This window comes from Suricata suricatta, chromosome 8 (genome assembly GCF_006229205.1).
Source record: "Suricata suricatta isolate VVHF042 chromosome 8, meerkat_22Aug2017_6uvM2_HiC, whole genome shotgun sequence".
NCBI lineage: Eukaryota > Metazoa > Chordata > Mammalia > Carnivora > Herpestidae > Suricata > Suricata suricatta.
This window is the reverse complement of record NC_043707.1, coordinates 40,633,175-40,651,710: the sequence shown is the minus strand read 5'-3', so window position 1 is coordinate 40,651,710 and position 18,536 is coordinate 40,633,175. Positions and strand designations below refer to the sequence as shown.

Below are 18,536 nucleotides of genomic sequence, written 5' to 3'. Positions count from 1 at the left end.
GTCCTCTATCCTAGATATCACAGGGAGCAGAAAGTGCTGCTAGTGGAGAGCTAGGAGGGGAATGAGAGGCAAGGTCTTGTGTAGGAAACAGAAAGCTAAGATTCTAGGGTCAGGTGCCTCTTTCTCAAGTGATGGGGGAGTATATTGGATGTAAATTCTATTGCCGGAGAAAGCATGGTGTGGTAGAAGAGTGTAAAACTTGGATTCGGGGGTGCCTAGGTGGCTCAGTTGGTTGAGCATCCGGCTTCAGCTCAGATCATGATCTCAAGGTCCATGGATTCGAGCCTGGCATCAGGCTCTGTGCTGACAGCCCAGAGCCTGGAGCCTGCTTGGATTCGGTGTCTCCCCCTCTCTCTGACCCTCCCTTACTTGTGCTCTGTCTCTGCTTCTCAAAAATAAACATTTAAAAAAATTTAAAAAATACTTGGAATCAAAATCTAGCATCGGCACTTATCAGTTACCATTTGACCTTAAGTCACTTATTTTCCCTGACTTTAAATTCTCGTTTGTAAAATTAAGAGGTTGCTTAATTCTCTCTTAAGCACTGTGACTATGAAGAGGTTCCAAGAAATGCCCTCCTATAGAGTCTTTGGTCCGCCCCAAAGCCATTAAACTTATTTTTTTCTAACAGCTTGTCCGTATTAACTAACCTCAACAATTGGAAGTGTTGCTGTTATTATACCCATTCTATTTTAAGATTTTTACAAATTTTTACAAAGTTTATTTTGAGAGAGAGAGAAAGGGAGAGCGCAAGCCAGGGAGGGGGAAAGAGAGACACAGAGAATCCCCAAGCAGGCTCCATGCCATCAGTGCAGAGGCCTAGCCACGCTCCAACCCACGAACCCAGAGCTCAGGACCTGAGCAGAAATCAAGCTGGACGTATAACCAACCGAGTGACTCAGGTGTCCCTAGTTTTTTATTTGTAAGAAATCTCTACACCCAAAGTGGAGCCCAAACTCACAACCCCAAGATCAAGAGTCTCACACTCCCCTGACTGAGCCAGCCAGGCACCTCTATTATTATTTTATATATGAGAAAATAGAAGTTTAGAAGAAATTAAATAATCTACCTAAACTGACATTGTAAATGGCAGATCCAGGATTTAACCCTTGGTTCCTGTTTTCTACCTGCCAGTAAAGACGATGTAAAAGGAAACCTGGGGCCCTTGGGTGGCTCAGTGGTTAGGCCTCCAATTTCAGCTCATGTCAATGATCTCATGTTTCTGGGTTCAAGCCCCGCGTTGGGCTCTCTCGGAGCCTGGAGCCTGCTTCCGATTCTGTGTCCCTCTCTGCCCCTTCCCCTCTCATGCTCTGTCTCTCTCTGTATCAAAAATAAATAAAACATTAAAAAAAATGTTTTTAAAGAAAACCTAAGGTTAAAAGGAAATGAGCTACCCTTTCCCCTCCGTTTTTCTCCCACTCTCATTTCTCAAGAGTTTTCAGTCCCCTCTCCTCAAAGCTGTAGCATAAGCTCTCACTTCCACAGGCTGGGCCTGTTCCGGTTTCGGGACTGGGAGTGTGTGCAACAGCCTAGGTCTTCCGGGCTCCCGGAACCATCCCCGCCGCCGCTCAGGCCGCGCGGGGCGGGCCGCCTCGGAGTTCCTGGGGGTGGTCCCCGGCTGGAGTGGCAGCCGTGCGGACCAATCGGCATGGGCGTTATGGCGCCGGAACCCTTTGAGCAATCCGGAGGAGGAGGGTAATTTAAGGATGCACGCCGGGCTTTGAAGGAGCATGGGGCTGTGTCAGAGGTGGCGGAGCCTCCGGCTGCCGGGCCTACAAACCTGCGGGCTACACACGGTGCGTGAGGTACCCACCCAAACGTTACGAACCGCTTCGAGTCCGATCAGGCCCAAGGTGTAGGTTCCCAACCTAGCCTGACACCATCATCCCCTGCTTTGAGCCTCTAGACCCGGCCACCCTAAGCCGTTAGTTACAGACAGCTTCTGCCCTGAGTCAACAGCCAGGAGAGGCTCGGGCTCCTAGTCTAGGGCCCCATATCACCCAGGTGTCTTAAGTACTAGGCTTTAGGACTAAGGCCACTTCAGTATCCGCACCTCCTACCAGCCTGAATCCTAGGAAGGAACGATGGGACCCGTGTTACCTCATTATATCTCTCCCCAGGCAGCTGTGCCAGCCCCTCCACAGTGGTTGGCAGAGCGGCTAGGCCTTTTTGAGGAGCTATGGGCGGCTCAAGTAAAGAGGTTAGCAAACCTGGCTCAGAAGGAGCACCGGACTATTAAGGTATCACTTCCTGGAGGCCAGAAAGTGGACGCTGTGGCATGGAGCACAACCCCTTACCAACTAGCCCAGCAGATCAGGTACCAGGCCCGTTTTATACCTACCGGGACTAGCCTTCCCCCTCACGTATTACTCTGGACTTGAGCAGAGAATGAAAATTATGCCTGTTCTGTATTCCATCTCTATCATATCAAGATCAGCTTTTCCTGAGGATTCATTTTTATCTGGATTAGTTTCAGAGTCTCTACCTTTTGTGTATTATTCATTCATATCCAAGAAATGATAGGTTTTATTGTTCTGATGACAACCTTGCAAGTTGAGAATTGTTGATTATTCCCTCTCCTTCCCTGTGGATTGTAACCATGTCTTTTTCTTTGTCCTCATTTTTCCCATTCCCAACCCCCAAGTTCAACACTGGCAGATACTGCAGTGGCTGCTCAGGTGAATGGGGAACTTTATGATCTGGAGCGGCCTTTGGAGACAGATTCTGACCTCAGATTTTTGACATTCAGTTCCGCAAAGGGCAAAGCAGTAAGTTTCTTCCTTTTCGGGAATACAGGGACGACTAAACTACTGGATATTTAAGTGGGTGTGTTTCTAGTATCTCTTTTGCCTCAGTTTCTCCCTTTGCAATTGGGAGGGAGACCTACCACAGACGGCTTGACTAACCCTGGATAAGCTAGAAACTTATGATGAGAGTTAGAGCTGAGAACAAAAGACCAGTTCTGTCTCTTCAACCCTAGAGACCTACATCGTAAGTCATCTGTAGCATCTATTTTTTAATTCTAACTTGGCTTCCGCAACTGAGCACACAGCTGGCCTCCTCTCCACTTCACCTTCTGCATGTCAGCCTGGGTAATACAGACCTCATCTATTAGGATCCAGAAAATGGAATTTTGTCATCTTCATCTGAAATGGTGACCAAAGGGGCACCTGGGTGGCTCTGTGGGTAGAGCGTCTAACTCTTGGTTTGTTTTAGTTCAGGTCATGATCTCCTGATTTGTGAGATTAACCCCTGTGTCTAGCTCTGCACTGACAGCATGGAGCCTGCTTAGGATTCTCTGTCTCTCTCTCTCTGCTCTTTCCCACTAGCACATGCGTGCACTCTCTCTCAAAATAAATAAATAAGCACTTAATAAGTAAATGGTAAATCTTATAGAAGGGGTTGTATCACACTAGATTCCTGGAATAGAAAAAATAGAACTAAAAGACCAAATAGAGCCCTTAGGAACTGCTGTCTTAGAAGGTGGTTTACTCCTAAGCCCTGAAAGGGGATGTCATAGGAGCAGAAGACGACTAGGCTCTACTTCTATGCTGTGGTACTGGGAGGCACTGAGGGGTGGGCTGGGGGCCACTCCCATCTGTGCATTGCTTCTACTAGCTTTCTATTCTTTTTTCAGTTTTTCCTCCTTTTTACTGTTTAGTTTTCACCTACATGGTCAGGCTCCCCATCTTGTGATAGTCATTTCTAGAAGAGCCATACTGGTTTCAGGCCAGCTTCTCTGAGGAGAGTAGCAGAGAGTGAGGGGTTAAAGGAGGTTGTGAAAAAAGTAAAATTAAACTAAAAAATAAAGGAGGTGCTTATGAACTCCTTTCTTTTTCTTTTAAATTCTTTAAAGTTTTTATTTATTTATGAGAGAGACAGCGTGAGTGGGGGAGGAGTAGAGTGAGGGACACACAGAATCTGAAGCAAGATCCAGGCTCTGAGCTCTCGGCACAGAGCCCAGGCCGGGCTCGAACCCACAAACCGTGAGATCAGGACCTGAGCTGAAGTCGGACACTTAACCGACTGAGCCCCCCAGGCGCCCCTGAACTCCTGTCTTGTGATCCCAGGTGTTCTGGCACTCCAGCACCCACGTCCTGGGCGCGGCAGCTGAGCGGCTCCTCGGTGCTGTCCTTTGCCGGGGTCCCAGTACCGAATGCGGCTTCTACCACGATTTCTCCCTGGGAAAGGAGCGGTGAGTCGGGCAAGGAAACAGGAGAGGGATTCTGGACTGGTTTCTCTCTTAGATATTTCACCACATTTCATTTAGTTTGTCAGCTTTTTGGAGTTTAATCAACAAAGTAATGTATTTAAAGAGCACAACCTGATGGGCGCCTGGCTGGCTCCGTCAGAAGAGCATGCAACTCTTCATCTCAGGGTTGTGAGTTCAAGCTCGGTGTTGGATGTAGAGAATTACTTAAATCAATAAACTTTTCTTTAAATGTTTGTTTATTTTTGAGAGAGAGAAAAAGAGAGATAGAGGGTGAGCAGAGGAGGGGCAGAGAGAGAGGGAGACAAAATCCAAAACCGGCTCCAGGCTCCGACCTGTCAACACAGAGCCCGATGTGGGGCTTGAACCCATGAACATGAGATCATGACCTGAGCTGAAGTTGGGTGCCCCCCAGGTGCTCCTTACATTTGGCACCTCACTTTGTGACTGCTTGCCGTTTACACTTGGCAAATTTCACTCATACTACATAGAATTACCCACTGTAGCCACTATGTCATACGCTGTCTCCTCAAACCTAACTCATTTTACACTGCGTTTGAACTGTTTCGCCGGGGCTTCTACACCCTCTTCTGGAGCATCAGGTATGTTCAGTTTGGAAGAGAAAGTTCGGAGAAGAGCCTCTCCAGACCTCAGCTGTGACCTTGGTGCCCGTTTCTCCCCCAGTCCATGCTTTTCTTTTTGTCTGATTCTGATTGAAACTTCTCCAGTCTTTATGAATTCTTTAACTTTTACCACATCCTTCATTACTATTGCCTTAATTTTGTCTGTCCATATTGTCTGCGCCCAACTTTTAATTTCATATATAGAGTTCTTGCTACTGATGTAAATTTAGATTTCCTATTTATGTTTTTTGTCAGTTTGTCTGTTTTTACCAATAATTCTAGATATTTCTGGAGGGCAGGATTTCACCCCATAGCCAACAGGTGTGGCACCCAGGTGACGCTTCTTAAAGGTTGAAAACCAACCAGTTCTCGCCTTTCCAGGACAGTCCGGAGGGCAGAGCTGCCTGCTTTGGAGCAGATTTGCCAGGAACTTGCAGCTGCTGCTCAGCCCTTTCGGAGGCTAGAGGCATCCCAAGATCAGCTTCGTCAGCTCTTCAAGGTGGGGTGGGGTGCACCCACATAGGGGGAGGGTCCGGAAGCCTGAGGGAAGGGATGATTCTCTCCCAGAATATCTTTCTTTTTTAAAAATTTTTTTTAATGTTTGTTTATTTTTGAGAGAGAGAGCACAATCAGAGAGAGAGGAGGGGCAGAGAGAGAGGGCGACAGAGTCTGAAGCAGGCTCCAGGCTCAGAGCTGTCAGCACAGAGCCCGACGCGGGGCTCTAACTCACAAACCAGGAGATCATGACCTGAACCAAAGTCAGATGCTTAACCGACTGAGCCTTCCCAGTGCCCCTGTCCCAGGACATCTTTATGGGAATCAAACCTTATCCTCACTCTTCTTGTCTTCCAGGATAACCCCTTTAAGCTTCGCCTGATTGAGGAGAAAGTGAAAGGTCCAACAGCAACAGTATATGGGTGAGAGCTGTCGGAATGGAGGGAAACAGGGAGGTGGGGATGCACCAAAGAAGGCCAGAAATGGGATGAGGGAAGGAAGGTAGAAGGTAATTTGTTGTTCCAGAAAAATAATAGGAATGAGAAATTATCTTTGTCGCCCATGGCTCTTGCTCTCTCTGCAGAGCCGTTCTCACATTTTTTTCCAGTCCCCTAGAGGCCAAGAGAGAACACCAAAAGCTAAAGAACTTGGAGACTGCTAAGTGTTCTCTTCTTTCTCCCAGGTGTGGCATGCTAGTAGACCTTTGCCAGGGCCCCCACCTTCGGCATACTGGACAGATTGGAGGACTGAAGCTGCTAACGGTCAGTCATGGGGGCAAGGTCAGGTTAAGACTCCTGTTTTCACTGGGACGAGTTGGGGAGTAGGAAGATTGTGGAAGATGGGCTTTCTCAGCCCCTTCTCTCCTCTGAGAGCTAAGGGAGGAAGCCAGTAGGAGAAAGATATTTTAGTTCCTGTCTTCTCAAACCCCCAGTATGATGGCAGCTGTGGGCACCCTGCCAGGGCTCAGGAGCCAATTCACGATCTGTAGTCGGGCCTCAGTGCTAGGGAGATGGAGAGGGCGCGTGTGAACAGTCTGGACAGGGTCACACAGGGGAGGCTGCCACCAGACAGGCGCAGGGAGAGTACTCTAAGGAGAGTACTCTAAGGGAGAGTACTCTAAGTCAAGGGCATGTCGTTTAATCAGATTGTGTTCCTGGGCCAGGTGAGTGAGTTATTAGGCAGGATGGGAGCAAGGAGGGAGGGGTGAGGCAGGTGTATGCAGCCAAAAGCCCTGGGCTGGAAACTTCCCATCTGAGCTTAGCCCTAACTCTGCCCTTTCCGAAGTACGTGGCCATGGGTCAACCTCCTGACCCATTTTCCCCTCTATATAATAACTCGTTAATTCCTGTCCTGCCAATAAATCCACATCACAAAGTCAGCTAACACAGGAGAGAGTGTTTGAGGAAAAGTTAAAAGTGCTGTAAAACATGGGCTGTTTCTTGTTATTTGAGGAAAGAGCAAACAGAGGCATTTGAATTTCATGTGGCCAGGAATAGGGTGTCGTGTGGGAGAGCGGTAAGGGGACGGGTAGAAAACAACAACAACAGCTGACATTTGACCACATTAAGTCTCCTCTCCTGAGTAGTCACTGATTAGAGGTGTGGGCGGGGACTCCTAAGTACAGGGACAAGTTGCTGGTGGGAGAGCAGGGAGGAAAAGAGGTGGCAGGATGAGGTTAGGCTTGAGCAGGACACGAGTGGGAATTGAGTCTGGTGTCTGTAAGGCTGTAAACACGGCAGGGGTTCTGAGGGGCGAGTGGTACTGTGCTGGTGGCCGCAGCGGAAAACGGAGCCAGCGCTGACATGGGACAGTTGGGTGTGTGCGCAGATGAGCATCATCGGAGAGCTAGGCTCCCACCCATCCTTTGACTCCCTCTGTTTTCCCATAGAACTCGTCATCCCTGTGGAGGTCTTCAGGCACCCCGGAGCCGGTGCAGCGAGTGTCTGGCATCTCCTTCCCCACAATGGAGGAGCTGAGGGCCTGGGAAGAGTGGAGGGAGGAGGCGGAGTTACGGGACCACCGGCGCATTGGGAAGGTACAGAGATCCGAAAAGGAGTGGCGCAGGAAGAAACCTCATTGTGAAGCTGGGGGCAGGGTCTGAATCCAGCAGACCAAGCAGCTCTGTCCGTGGTTTCTTCTGGGTCCCGAAGTCCTTGCTTCTCCCTCCAAGTGATAGTGCCGTCGTTCCCAACCCAGGCACAAGAGCTCTTCTTCTTCCATGAGCTGAGCCCCGGGAGCTGCTTCTTCCTGCCTCGAGGGACGAGGGTGTACAACGCGCTGGTGGCCTTCATCAGGGTAAGGGGGACTCACGTCCAGAGGAGGAAGTCCAGGGAGGAAATCGGGGCCCAGAAGAAGCCAAGGGTTAAAAGAGTGGCATTAGAAGCATGAATGTTATAAGGTGCTGCTGACCTTTAACAAGGTTCTGGGAACGTGTGGTCCACAGAGGGAGGAGCCTGGAGGGAACAGGGTACTTGACAGGTTGTAGCTGAGATCAGCGTGACCGTAGGTCCCTAGAGAGTCACATGTCTGCCACTCTGCACCTTCCCCCCCAGTCACTCTGACCTTCCACATCGGAACCCTCCTCTCCAGGCTGAGTACACCCGCCGTGGTTTCTCAGAAGTGAAAACCCCCACACTGTTTTCTACGAAACTCTGGGAGCTGTCTGGACACTGGGAGCATTATCAGGAGGATATGTTTGCCCTGCAGCCCCCAGACTCGGACAGTCTTGCCAGCTCCCCACGTGACCCCGCCACCAGCCATCCTAAAGACACGCTCGCCCTGAAGCCCATGAACTGCCCTGCACACTGGTGAGCTAGGGGCCTCGAGGCCTGGGTCCTCCCAGGGCTGGGGGCCAGCAGCCAGCTTGCCAAACGTGAAGTACTAGCACCTTGGCAGAGTGCTGGGACACCAGATTCCAGGCTTGAATCTGTCCTCCAGCTAACCTTGGGAATTCGGTTGTGCCTCTCTAAGCCTTGGTCTTGTGTGACATCAGGGGGTTAGAGTTGCTGTCCCAAGTCCTCTTTCACCTCAGTGCCTGTCACAGAATAGGGGCATGGTAACTGAGGTCTGCTAGCGTTGATCTGAGAAATGCACTTTGAACCAGGAAGGGCTCAGACTTTGCCGAGTGGGTCAGGCAGGACTCGGTGGGAGGGCTCGCCAAGGCTGGAGAGAGAGGGTGCTAACGGCGCAGAGTTGGTGAGTAAGCGCGTTGGGCAGCAGAGCAGTCTGGGGGCTCTTTGCCCTATGGCCCTGACCCTTCCTCATCCCGACCTCAGCCTGGTGTTCGCTCACCGGCCCAGATCCTGGCGAGAGCTGCCTCTGCGACTGGCGGACTTCGGGGCCTTGCACCGGGCCGAGGCCTCCGGCAGTCTCGGGGGGCTGACCCGGCTGCGCTGCTTCCAGCAGGATGACGCCCACATCTTCTGTGCACCAGTGCAGGTGGCCCCTCCCCAGCAAAGCGCATTTGAACCACCTTCTATTTTCCGAATGAACTGCCCACATTCCCGACCCAGTCTCCCTCTTTACATGCTGCAGCTCGGCTATACGATAGCCCCAGCTTTCCTCTGAGGTTTTGCCCAGGGTTTCCCCAAAACTCCCATCACTCCACAACTCTAAGTAGCACACAACTCACCACCCTTTTTTTCTGTCCCCAGCTTGAAACAGAGATACGAGGCTGTCTTGATTTCCTCCACTCTGTCTACACTGTCCTTGGCTTCTCCTTCCGCCTGGCGCTATCCACCCGGCCACCTGGCTTCCTGGGAGAGCCTTGCCTTTGGGACCAGGCTGAGCAGGTGAAGAGGTGGATAAACCACTGTCTTGGTGGAAGAGGAGGGGAGATGGGAATAAGGGTCCTCAACAGAGGCATCTGCTGAGCAGGTTGTCTGTTGGGCGCTGGAGTGATCTTTTGCTCATGAAGTCTACAGTGATATATTCCTCTCTGGTCTCTATCCCTCTTAAAGGTCCTTCAGCAGGCCCTGGAAGAATTCGGAGAACCCTGGGACCTCAGCCCTGGAGATGGTGCCTTCTATGGGCCTAAGGTGAGCTGGGGACCCTGCTAAGAGTTTTATTTATTCATTTCCTGTTTTGTTTTATTAGGTATTTAATAGCCACAAAGGAATAATTTTTAACTTGTACAGGATATAAAGAAGAGCAGTACATCTCCTGGCCCCATGGAGCTTATGGTCCTGTGAGGGTTGGGGGAGGCCCATAGGCATTCCAGGGTGCGCACATCCTTCAGGAGGGTCAGGAAAGGCTTCCTGCAGGGTTTTCTTTCTCTCTTTTCCTTCTTTCTTTCTTCCTTCCTTCCTTTCTTTTTTTGAGAGAGAGGGTGCAAGTGAGGGAGGAGGAAGGAGAGAGAGGGAGAATCCTGTGAGGGGCAGAGAGAGAGAGAAGCAGGCTCATCTGGGGTTCATGTTTTCCCTGAAGAAGGGCTCACGCTCACCCGAAGCAGGGCTCATGCTCCCCTGACACGGGGCTAGAACTCACGAACTGTGAGATCATGATCTGAGCTGAAGTCTGATGCTTGACTCCTGAGCTACCCAGGCACCCTTGCAGGATTCTCTTTCTCACAGGAAAGGTCATTGTTGGCCAGGGAAGGAGGGGTTCCAGGCAGGAACACTGCAGACAGAGGGCAGAACAGGATGAAAACTCTAAGGGCAATCTGGAAGAAGTGAAGGAAGTCGGGGGAAAAAAGACTGGAAAGTGTCTGTTGGGTTCTGGGAAGAGGCTGTTTGATGGTTGAAGGACTATTTTGGGAGCAGCGGAGGCTGGGTTGGGGGTCAGAGGTAAATGAATGAACATAACCCTTTTGAGAATTTTGGCTCTTAAAAAAGCAAAGGAGAATAGCAAGAGGGGCCTGGGTAATCCAAAGAGATTTTGACGAAGGGAAAAATTCAAGGCTGTTAAGTGCTCTGGTGAGAGAGCACGTGTCTGAGACCTGGAGAAGTTGAAGTTATAGAAAGGGTTCAGTAGAGGGAAGTTCTTGGGGAGGCTTGGGTATGGGGTGGAGAACCCACATGACTACCTCTGCCATTGTCCCAAAGGCTGGAGAAGGGATGGGGACTGGAAGTTGAAACTCTTTTCATCTCATGATACCATTATCGAATTTCCCCATAAAATGTGCGACAGGACCATTGGCTGAGATGGGAGCAGGGGCGAAGGGGGCAGCTAGTGGGGGTGTGAGGGTGCCGAAGATGGGAGGAGAGAGGAGAAAGCTTGAATATCCTTGAGGAGAACAGGGCACCAAACTGACATGGGCAGCAAGGGATCGGCGGCGGCAGCCAGGGCCCACCTGAGGTTCGGAGCAGGATCTGCATGGCAGCATCAGGCCCCCGTGGGCACCGGTGTGTGGGACGTGCTGGGCAGCTCTGTCAGATGGGAGGTGGGGGGCAGGAGCGCTGCCAGGCTGAGGTCATGCCATGGGGATGTGACAGGAGAACAGTGACAGAAGGGAACCTGGGAGAGTGGTGCCAGCCACATGGGGAAAGAAAGGTGGATAGAGTCTGTGAATGGGAATGAAAAAGAGGAGTTAATTAAAGAGCCATTTGTAGGAATAATTGTTGGAGCCAAAAAACCGAGAGACAGTAATCAGAGCAGGGTGTGTGATGGACCATTCCAGAGAGGTTGCCTTGCTGGGTGCTGACAAGGCGCCAGCTGCATCTGTAGGGTGCATGCAGGTGAGGAGCCCAGAGACGACGAGCGCAAGGGGTTTAGAGGCGGGTGTGGGTGCATCATCCATGTTGGTGTTGATGTCCCCGAAGGTCATAATTCCGTTATGGAGTAGAAAGAGTCAGCGCTGGGGTGCCCAGTGAGTGAGGTAAGAGTGCGACAGAGCTGGGTGGTGAGCTTCGGACAGCCTGGCACTGGCATGTAGGTAGGTAGAAGGCAGGTGGCACGGACAGTAGAGGACACTGCATCCAGCTGCTCTTATGCCCCGCATCTCTCCTCTCCAGATTGACGTGCACCTCCACGACGCCCTGGGTCGGCCCCATCAGTGTGGGACAATCCAGCTGGACTTCCAACTGCCCCTGAGATTTGACCTCCAGTACAAGGGGTACAGACCGTGCTCCATCCCCTCTTCCCCTGCCTACTGGTGGATTAGGTGGAGGGCAACGTCTCCTTCTAGCTTTGTCCCTGAGATGACACCCAGATCCCCTGCACCTTCTCTAGAGCTGAATGTTTCTTGAAAACCAGCAGGTTTGGGTGCATGTTTTGTGACATCTCCTCTGTTCCATCCATCTCCTTTCTTCCCTCCAAGGCCGGCGGGGGCCCCGGAGCGTCCAGTCCTCATTCACCGAGCGGTGCTAGGTTCTGTGGAAAGGATGCTGGGCGTGCTGGCGGAAAGCTGTGGGGGAAAATGGTGAGGATGCTGGCCGCAGATTTCTGTTCTGGCCCTCAGACCAGATGGTGCGCGCCCCAAACCCCAGGACCATCAGGCTCACTCTTCTCTCTTTCTCTCGGGTCTGCTCTCTGCAGCCGTGTTTGTAGTCAGAGCCAGTGTAAAGAGTTCGCCTTCCTCTCTTCTCTCTCAACCAGGCCACTGTGGCTGTCGCCATTCCAGGTAGTGGTCATCCCTGTGGGAGCTGAGCAAGAGGACTATGCCAGAGAGGTGAGAAGCTGGGGCATGTGCACAGGTGCTAACGCAGGACAGCAGCGAGTCAGGGGCTGAGCTCTGGGTGGGAAGGGGCCACACAGTGCAGCAGAAGGGGACTAGCCCTTGGAGCCACAAGACTAGGATCAGGTGCATGCTGGCGTATATGCTGGAAATCCCGTATCTGAGAAATGACACTAGTTCCTTGCCATGTGTGTGAAAATTAACCAAAACAGATGTTAAATGCTGACAACAGAGCACGTGGTAGAGGGCGGCTTAGGTAAATGGTGGCTGCCCGTTTCCTCCCTAGAGAGAAGTAAGGACAGGGGTGGTGCCAGAGTCAAGTAGGTGGTTGGGTAGAGGTGGGGCTGGTAGGGGGCAGACAGACTCTGCGAGGGTGCGGTGCGAGGGCCTGCTGAGGGGCCTTGGCACAGGAGGGGCGGGGAAGGGGGCAGGAGTTGGACAGACTCTGGGAGGGACTACGGAAGGGCCTCCGTGCAGGGAGGAGGGAGAAGGGATTGTCTACTAGAAGCAAAGAGCCTTGAGCCAGAGGACAGAGGAGCAGACCTGAGCCGGGAAGACCCGCCTCAGGCTGCTCTAGCCCTGAGCCTGCATTCCTGGCACGGACCACCTCTGCCGCAGGCACAGCAGAGGCTGCAGTTAGCAGGGCTGGTGTGCGACCTGGACTCAGACTCAGGACTGACACTCAGCAGGAGAGTCCGCCGGGCTCAGCTCGCCCACTACAATTTCCAGTTTGGTGAGTGACTAGCAGCGGAGGCCTCCGAGCCCTGCCCTCCCCACCCCCCACCCCTGCCTTCTGCACTGCTCTTTCCTGTCACATTTGGGTTCATCAGGGCTCATTTACCTGAGCTAGACAGGAGCCAGGAGCCGGCACACCTGAGCTGTTTGGGCCCTAGGTTCCGTCACCCCTGACAACCCAGTTCTCGCCCTCAGAAGAATTTTCTTTTTCTTTTTTCCTCTTTTATAATTATTTTTTAGTGTTTGTTTATTTTTGAAGAAGAGACAAAGCATGAGTGGGGGAGGGACAAAGAGAGAGGGAGACATAGAATCCGAAGCAGGCTCCAGGCTCCGAGCTGTCAGCACAGAGCCTGACATGAGGCTCAAACTCGTGGACCCCAAGATCATGACCTGAGCTGAAGTCAGAGACAACCAATGAGCCACCCAAGCACCCGTTTCTTCTTTTTTTTTTTTCCTACCACTAATTTATCCTTTGAATTTGTGCAAGCCATAGAAGATCACATCACAGGCATGAAAAGCAGGGTTTTTTTGTTTTGTTTTATTTTTACCTAGTACAGAATAATATTCTCAGCAAAACAAAAAGAGTACAAAATCACAGGCACTTGAGAAAGCATTTGATGAGATTTGGGTTATTGCAACATATGTTAGAAAGTGAGCACCTGCAGGATAAGGCTAGGGTTTTTGTGGAGCCAGCCAAAGTGTTTGAATTTTGCCTGTTGGCCCTGTATTTTCAGACGTCTCCACCAAAGTGCCCCTTAAGACTGAGCTGAGGTCATGTGAACCACATTCACTCTGGGGAAATTGCCCAAGGTTCAGAGTATTTTGATGCAAAGATAGCATTTTTTTTAGACTCACATTTTATCCTTATAATTTGTGTATATTTTGCCACTCCTGATTATATACATAGCAACTTTAATATTTATTTTTTTAATTAAATTAAAAAGTTTGTCTTAATTGAAGTATAGTTGACACACGGTGTCTTAATTTCAGGTGTACAACATAATGATTCAACACTTCCCATATGTTACTCAGTGCTCATCACCATAAATATAGGTACATCTGTCACCATAGTGTTATTAGACTATTATTGATTATATTCTCTGTGCTGTAATTTTTATCCCTACGACTTATAACTGGAAGTTTGTACGTCTAGTCCCCTTCACCTATCCTGCCATCTCCCCAGACTGTCCCCTGGCAGCCACCACTTTTTTTGTTTTCTGTATTTATGAGACTGCTGCTTTCGGGGGTGTGCATGTGTGGGTGTATATTTGTTTTGTTTTTTAGATTCCATATGTAAGTGAAATCATATGGGGCACCTGGCTGGCTCATTTGGTAAAGCACATGATTCTTGATCTCGAGGTCATGAGTTCAAGCCCCATGTTGGGTATAGAGATTACTTTTTTAAAAAGTGAAATACGATATTTGCCTTTCTCTGACTGGCTTCACTTAGCGCAGTACCCTCTGGGCCTGCCCATGTTTCACACATACAAAAATCTCATTTTTTTTTTTTAATGTTTTTTATTTATTTTTGAGAGATCGAGAGAGCGCAAGCAGGGGAGGGTCAGAGAGAGGGGGAGATACAGAATCTGAAGCAGCTCCAGGCTCTGAGCTGTCAGCACAGAGCCCGACACGGGGCTCGAACCCACGAACCATGAGATCATGACTTGAGCCAAAGTCGGATCGACTGAGCCACCCAGGCGCCTCAAAATCTCACTCTTTTGGAAGGCTGAGTAATATCCCAGTGTGTGTGTGTGTGTGTGTGTGTGTGTGTGTGTGTGTACACACTTTGTGTCTTTATCCATGTATCTGTCAGTGGACACTTGGGTTGCTTCTGTGTCTTGCTATTGTAAATAATGCTGCAGTAAACATAAAGGGTCATATATTTTTTTGAATTAGTGTTTTCTTGGAGGGAGGAATACCGTGCAGTGGAATCACTAGATCATCATTTTCTATTTTTAATCTTTACTAAGGAACCTCCGTACTGTAATCTACACTGGCTGCACCAGCTTGCATTTTCACCAGCCATGCGTGAGGGTCTCTTTTTTGCCACATCCTTGCCCATACTTGTTGTCTTGTCTTTTTGGTACTCACCATGCTTACTGGTGTGAAGAGATATCTCATTGTGTTTCAATTTACATTTCCCTGATGTGGCGTATTGTTAAGCATCTTTTTATGTGCCTGTTGGCCATCTATGACTTCTTTGGAAAATGTCCATTTAGGCCCTCTGCACATTTTCAAATATGATGATTTGGGGTTTTTTGGAGTTGAGCTGTAGGAGTTCTTTATTTGGGGGGTTGTTTTGTTTGTTTTATTTGTTTTTAAGTTTATTTAATTTGAGAGAAAGCAGAGGAGGGGCAGAGAAAGGGAGAGAGAGAGAATCCCAAGCAGGCTCCGTACTGCCCCTCATCCTAGCTCTTGGTGTCTGTTAGGTTAATTAACCAAAGGAGAATCAGAGAAAGGGACAGGAAGGATTAATCAGGGGTTAATTAGTTAGCTTTGTTTATTCTAGACTTAGTTGGAATTAGCCCTAAGGGATGATAAGAAAGTCCATAAGGAGAAGAATCAGGCCGCCTTGCTCCTTTTCTCATTTCCCCCCTCAGAGCTCTGTCTTGAAGGCAAGGAGCAGAAACTGCTTTGCCAGATTACTTGATTCTCTCGTTTTACACTCCTACTTGCTCATGAGATCTTAGAGCAAGTCACCCCAGGACCCCATGGGCTTGCATGTGTTTCTTGTACCCCTGCCAGCCTCCCTCTCTCTAATGCCCACATACACAGTTTGTCTCTGGGTCTGCTTCTTTTTTTTTTTTTTTTTAATATTCCTCCGGGAACTCCCTACTGTCTTTTTTTTTTTAATGTTTTATTTATTTATTTGATACAGAGAGAGACAGAGCATGAGAGGGGGCTGGTCAGAGAGAGAAGGAGACACAGAACTGGAAGCAGTCTTCAGGCTCTGAGCTGTCAGCACAGAGCCTGATGCGGGGCTCAAACCCATGAACGTGAGATCTGACCTGAGCCAAAGTCGGAGGCTTAACCACTGAGCCACCCAAGTGCCCCTCTGGGTCTACTTCTTGGTCTGTTTGTCTTTTTCTGGCTGACCCTGCTCTCCGACCCCTTGGGCTCCTGACTGGACATGATAAGGCATGTGGACAATGTCTGTGGTTTCCTTATCCGTCAGGATGATCAGGGCCCTGGAAGCAAGAGGTAGCTAAATATACCCTTTTCCTGAACCAAATCTGGCCTCTGCTCTCGCCCTTCCTAAAGATTTAGGCCTCTTGAATTGTTGCATCTCCTGTGTGGAGAAATGCGCCCTGACAGCCTCAATCCTGCCCTCTTCCCACAGTGGTAGGCCAGAAAGAGCAGAGTAAGGGAACAGTGAACATTCGGACCCGAGAGAACCGCCAGCTTGGGGAGCGGGACTTGACCGAGGCTGTGCAGCGGCTGCTGGAGCTCCAGGGCGCCAGGGTCCCAGACGCCGAGCAGGTGTTTTGAGCCACTGGGTGCAGATGGACAACCTTTGGGGCCTCCGGCCTGCCTTCGAGAGGGAGGGCCTGACCCAGCTGCCAGCAGCTGGAGGCCCCCCAGCCCCTCCGACCCTGTGCAGGGGCATGAGTTTGCCCTCCTGTGAACAGATGTCATCGGGCTGTCTGGGTGTGAGCAGAGTGAAACAATAAAGAAAGAATAAACTGAAAGCTCCTGGGCGTGTGTCTTCGTGTCCAATTCCTGAGCAGGGATGAAAGGAAATTTGACTCTGTCTCGTCTCTTTCATTCTGGGGTGTGGGGGCAACAGAAGGCAGGCGGCCCTGGCCTCTCGCTGGTAGGGGAGTTCCTGGGGTCGCTGCCCTGCCCCCTACCCAGGGTTCCTTAGTGCCTGGTTCCCCAACCCCAGTTCAGCAGGTTGCACTGGCCCACAGCAGGCAGCATGCAGACAGAGGCCCTGAAGTGGAAAGGAAGGTCTCAGCACCTCTTACTCCATGAGGCTCGGAATCCAGTTCTCTGGGGAGCATAAGAATGCTCTCCTCTCCTCACCCCATTCTCCTCAATCCGCAGGCAGCAGCAGGGTGAGTTTGGGAGGAGCGGCTGGGACTGAGGAGCCAGAGGAGCAGCAGCTGGGACTGAGTCATGGCAGGAAGTGGGAGGGAGGGAGTGATCCCCAGATAGCCAAATAAAAGGAGAAGGAGCCAGCCCTGAACTCCACAGCAGCGCTGAACCAGAGAAGCAGGCTCCCGGCAGCCCAGCCCTTCACGTCCAGACCTACCTGAGACACCCGCCTCCTGGGTGCCACCCACCAGTCCTTGCCCCAGGATGGGGACCACCTACAGAGCAGCCTTGGTCTTGGCCTGTCTGGCTGTTGCTTCGGTAGCCTCCAGTGGAGGTGAGTTGGGGCTGGAGCCGGCACTCAGGAAGAGGCCCTGGTGAGTGGGGGCCCGGGCCAAGCCCTCCGAATGGCTCACCACCAGAAGGGGGATGGTCCACTTGGCCTTAAATTTCTGAGCAAACCCAAGGTGGGCCTGGGTCCTGGGGTCTATAACCAGGGAGGGGAGCAGGTGCACAGAAGGAGGGTTCCCTATAGACTGCTGCCAGAAGACATAAAATTAGAGTCAAATGGACAACTTGGTGGGTAGATTCCCAGAGCAAGGGGTTCTGCCTCAGTAAGATGTATATATGGGGCCGGTCTGGCAGGGGAGAGAGAAAGAATGGGGCCCTTAGGCTACTCAAAACTGATCTGCTGACCCAGAGAGCCCGACCAGTTAGGAGAGGAGTGGAGAGGGTGTCCGGCCACAAGGGACCAGACACTCTATCTAGCACACACACATCATCTGCTGGGTACTGGACAAAGTGCCACCAAGGGAAATTTGAGAGAGTGCCACCGATCCAGTCGGTATCTGGAAGGCCCGTCTGGTGGTTCCTCCCGGGGCCTAGTCTTTGGTGACTGCAGATCAGCTGCAGGCCGTCCCTTCCCCTGCAGCTATGGGGCAGTTTGCCTCAGGAGTCTTGAATCATCCCAGTCCCCAGGCCCTAAATTGAGACCTAAGCTAAGGAGGATCTGGGACCAGCTGAAGGGGAAGCACTTAAACTCCAGTGTGAGCTTCTTACGAGAAGGCCCACAGATGTTCAGAGGGCCTGGAGGAGGTGGACTGGTGAGACCCCAAGCGGTTCAAAGTTGGGACTTGCTCCTCTAGAAAACTAGAGAAGCATCAGAGCTGAGAGGCTGAGAGGAGGAGAACCCAGAGACCCTGAGGGAGAGACACTGACAAGAGACCCAATGGAGAGACACCACCCCATTCCTCCCACCCCCCAACCCCATGTCACACCCCCTTCAACCCTGGACTCCAGAATCCCAAGGCTTTGAGCCTGGTGGAGGTGAGGCTGTCAGAACATGGCTTTCTGAGAACCCAATCATTCATACCTGGGTGGGTTTGGAGGTGGTGTGTGTGGATTGATTAGGGGACAGTGGACAGGAGCGATGTCTTGGTCATCTTGCCTACACCCTTGATGTCTACTGTCCCCACATCCTGTGCTTGGGGCCAAGAAAAGGCTCCTCAGAACCACCCCTGACTCCCCCTTCTTCTTTCAGGGGAGAGGGAGCTGGGGCCAGAGTCCCTCACCTATCACATTCACGAAGGTGAGAGCCTGGGTGAGCAGTATGGGATAGGGGTCCAGGAGAAACTGTCCGTTCTAACTATACCCCTCTTCTCTCTAGTTGGCTATGCAGCTCCACCCTCCCCACCCCAGACCCGAGCCCTCTCCATGGATCACCCTGAAACGCCTCCACATGGCTTTCACTTTGAGGGACAGAGGGAAGGTAAGTCTTCCATGCATGCTTCTCAGGTACCGCCCTTTCCCCCCCCCCCCCCCCCCC

The 18,536-nt window shown here is 51.1% G+C and overlaps 2 protein-coding genes across 6 annotated transcripts in view; both read left to right on the top strand.

Annotated features, from left to right (window-relative positions):
- Nucleotides 1-1,661: 1,661 nt before the first annotated feature.
- Nucleotides 1,662-16,374, top strand: TARS2 (threonyl-tRNA synthetase 2, mitochondrial). 3 transcript variants are annotated; one of them, XM_029948021.1, is made up of 18 exons: nucleotides 1,662-1,796; nucleotides 2,121-2,317; nucleotides 2,645-2,768; nucleotides 4,071-4,195; nucleotides 5,215-5,332; nucleotides 5,686-5,750; nucleotides 6,011-6,089; nucleotides 7,217-7,363; nucleotides 7,525-7,623; nucleotides 8,035-8,135; nucleotides 8,604-8,766; nucleotides 8,982-9,119; nucleotides 9,288-9,365; nucleotides 11,280-11,380; nucleotides 11,585-11,686; nucleotides 11,863-11,935; nucleotides 12,560-12,674; nucleotides 16,017-16,374. In XM_029948021.1, the coding sequence occupies exons 1-18, from the start codon at nucleotides 1,731-1,733 to the stop codon at nucleotides 16,163-16,165; spliced, it is 2,040 nt and encodes a 679-aa protein (XP_029803881.1). In that variant the 5' UTR covers nucleotides 1,662-1,730; the 3' UTR covers nucleotides 16,166-16,374. The 3 variants fall into 3 exon arrangements, with proteins under 3 accessions (XP_029803881.1, XP_029803880.1, XP_029803882.1); XM_029948020.1 differs by having other exon boundaries at nucleotides 7,918-8,135; XM_029948022.1 differs by lacking the exons at nucleotides 4,071-4,195; nucleotides 5,215-5,332 and having other exon boundaries at nucleotides 1,664-1,796; nucleotides 7,918-8,135.
- A 482-nt stretch (nucleotides 16,375-16,856) lies between these two features.
- The window catches only part of ECM1 (extracellular matrix protein 1), a 5,791-nt gene continuing 4,111 nt past the window's right edge, over nucleotides 16,857-18,536 (top strand). For 2 of the 3 annotated variants that reach the window (XM_029947474.1, XM_029947473.1), the window contains exons 1-2: nucleotides 16,857-17,048; nucleotides 18,378-18,479. In XM_029947474.1, the coding sequence (XP_029803334.1) occupies nucleotides 16,979-17,048; nucleotides 18,378-18,479 (172 nt within the window). In that variant the 5' untranslated portion in view covers nucleotides 16,857-16,978. Of the gene's footprint in view, nucleotides 17,053-17,762; nucleotides 17,777-18,251; nucleotides 18,300-18,377; nucleotides 18,480-18,536 lie in introns of all 3 variants that reach the window. The other variant, XM_029947475.1, reaches the window with a different exon arrangement.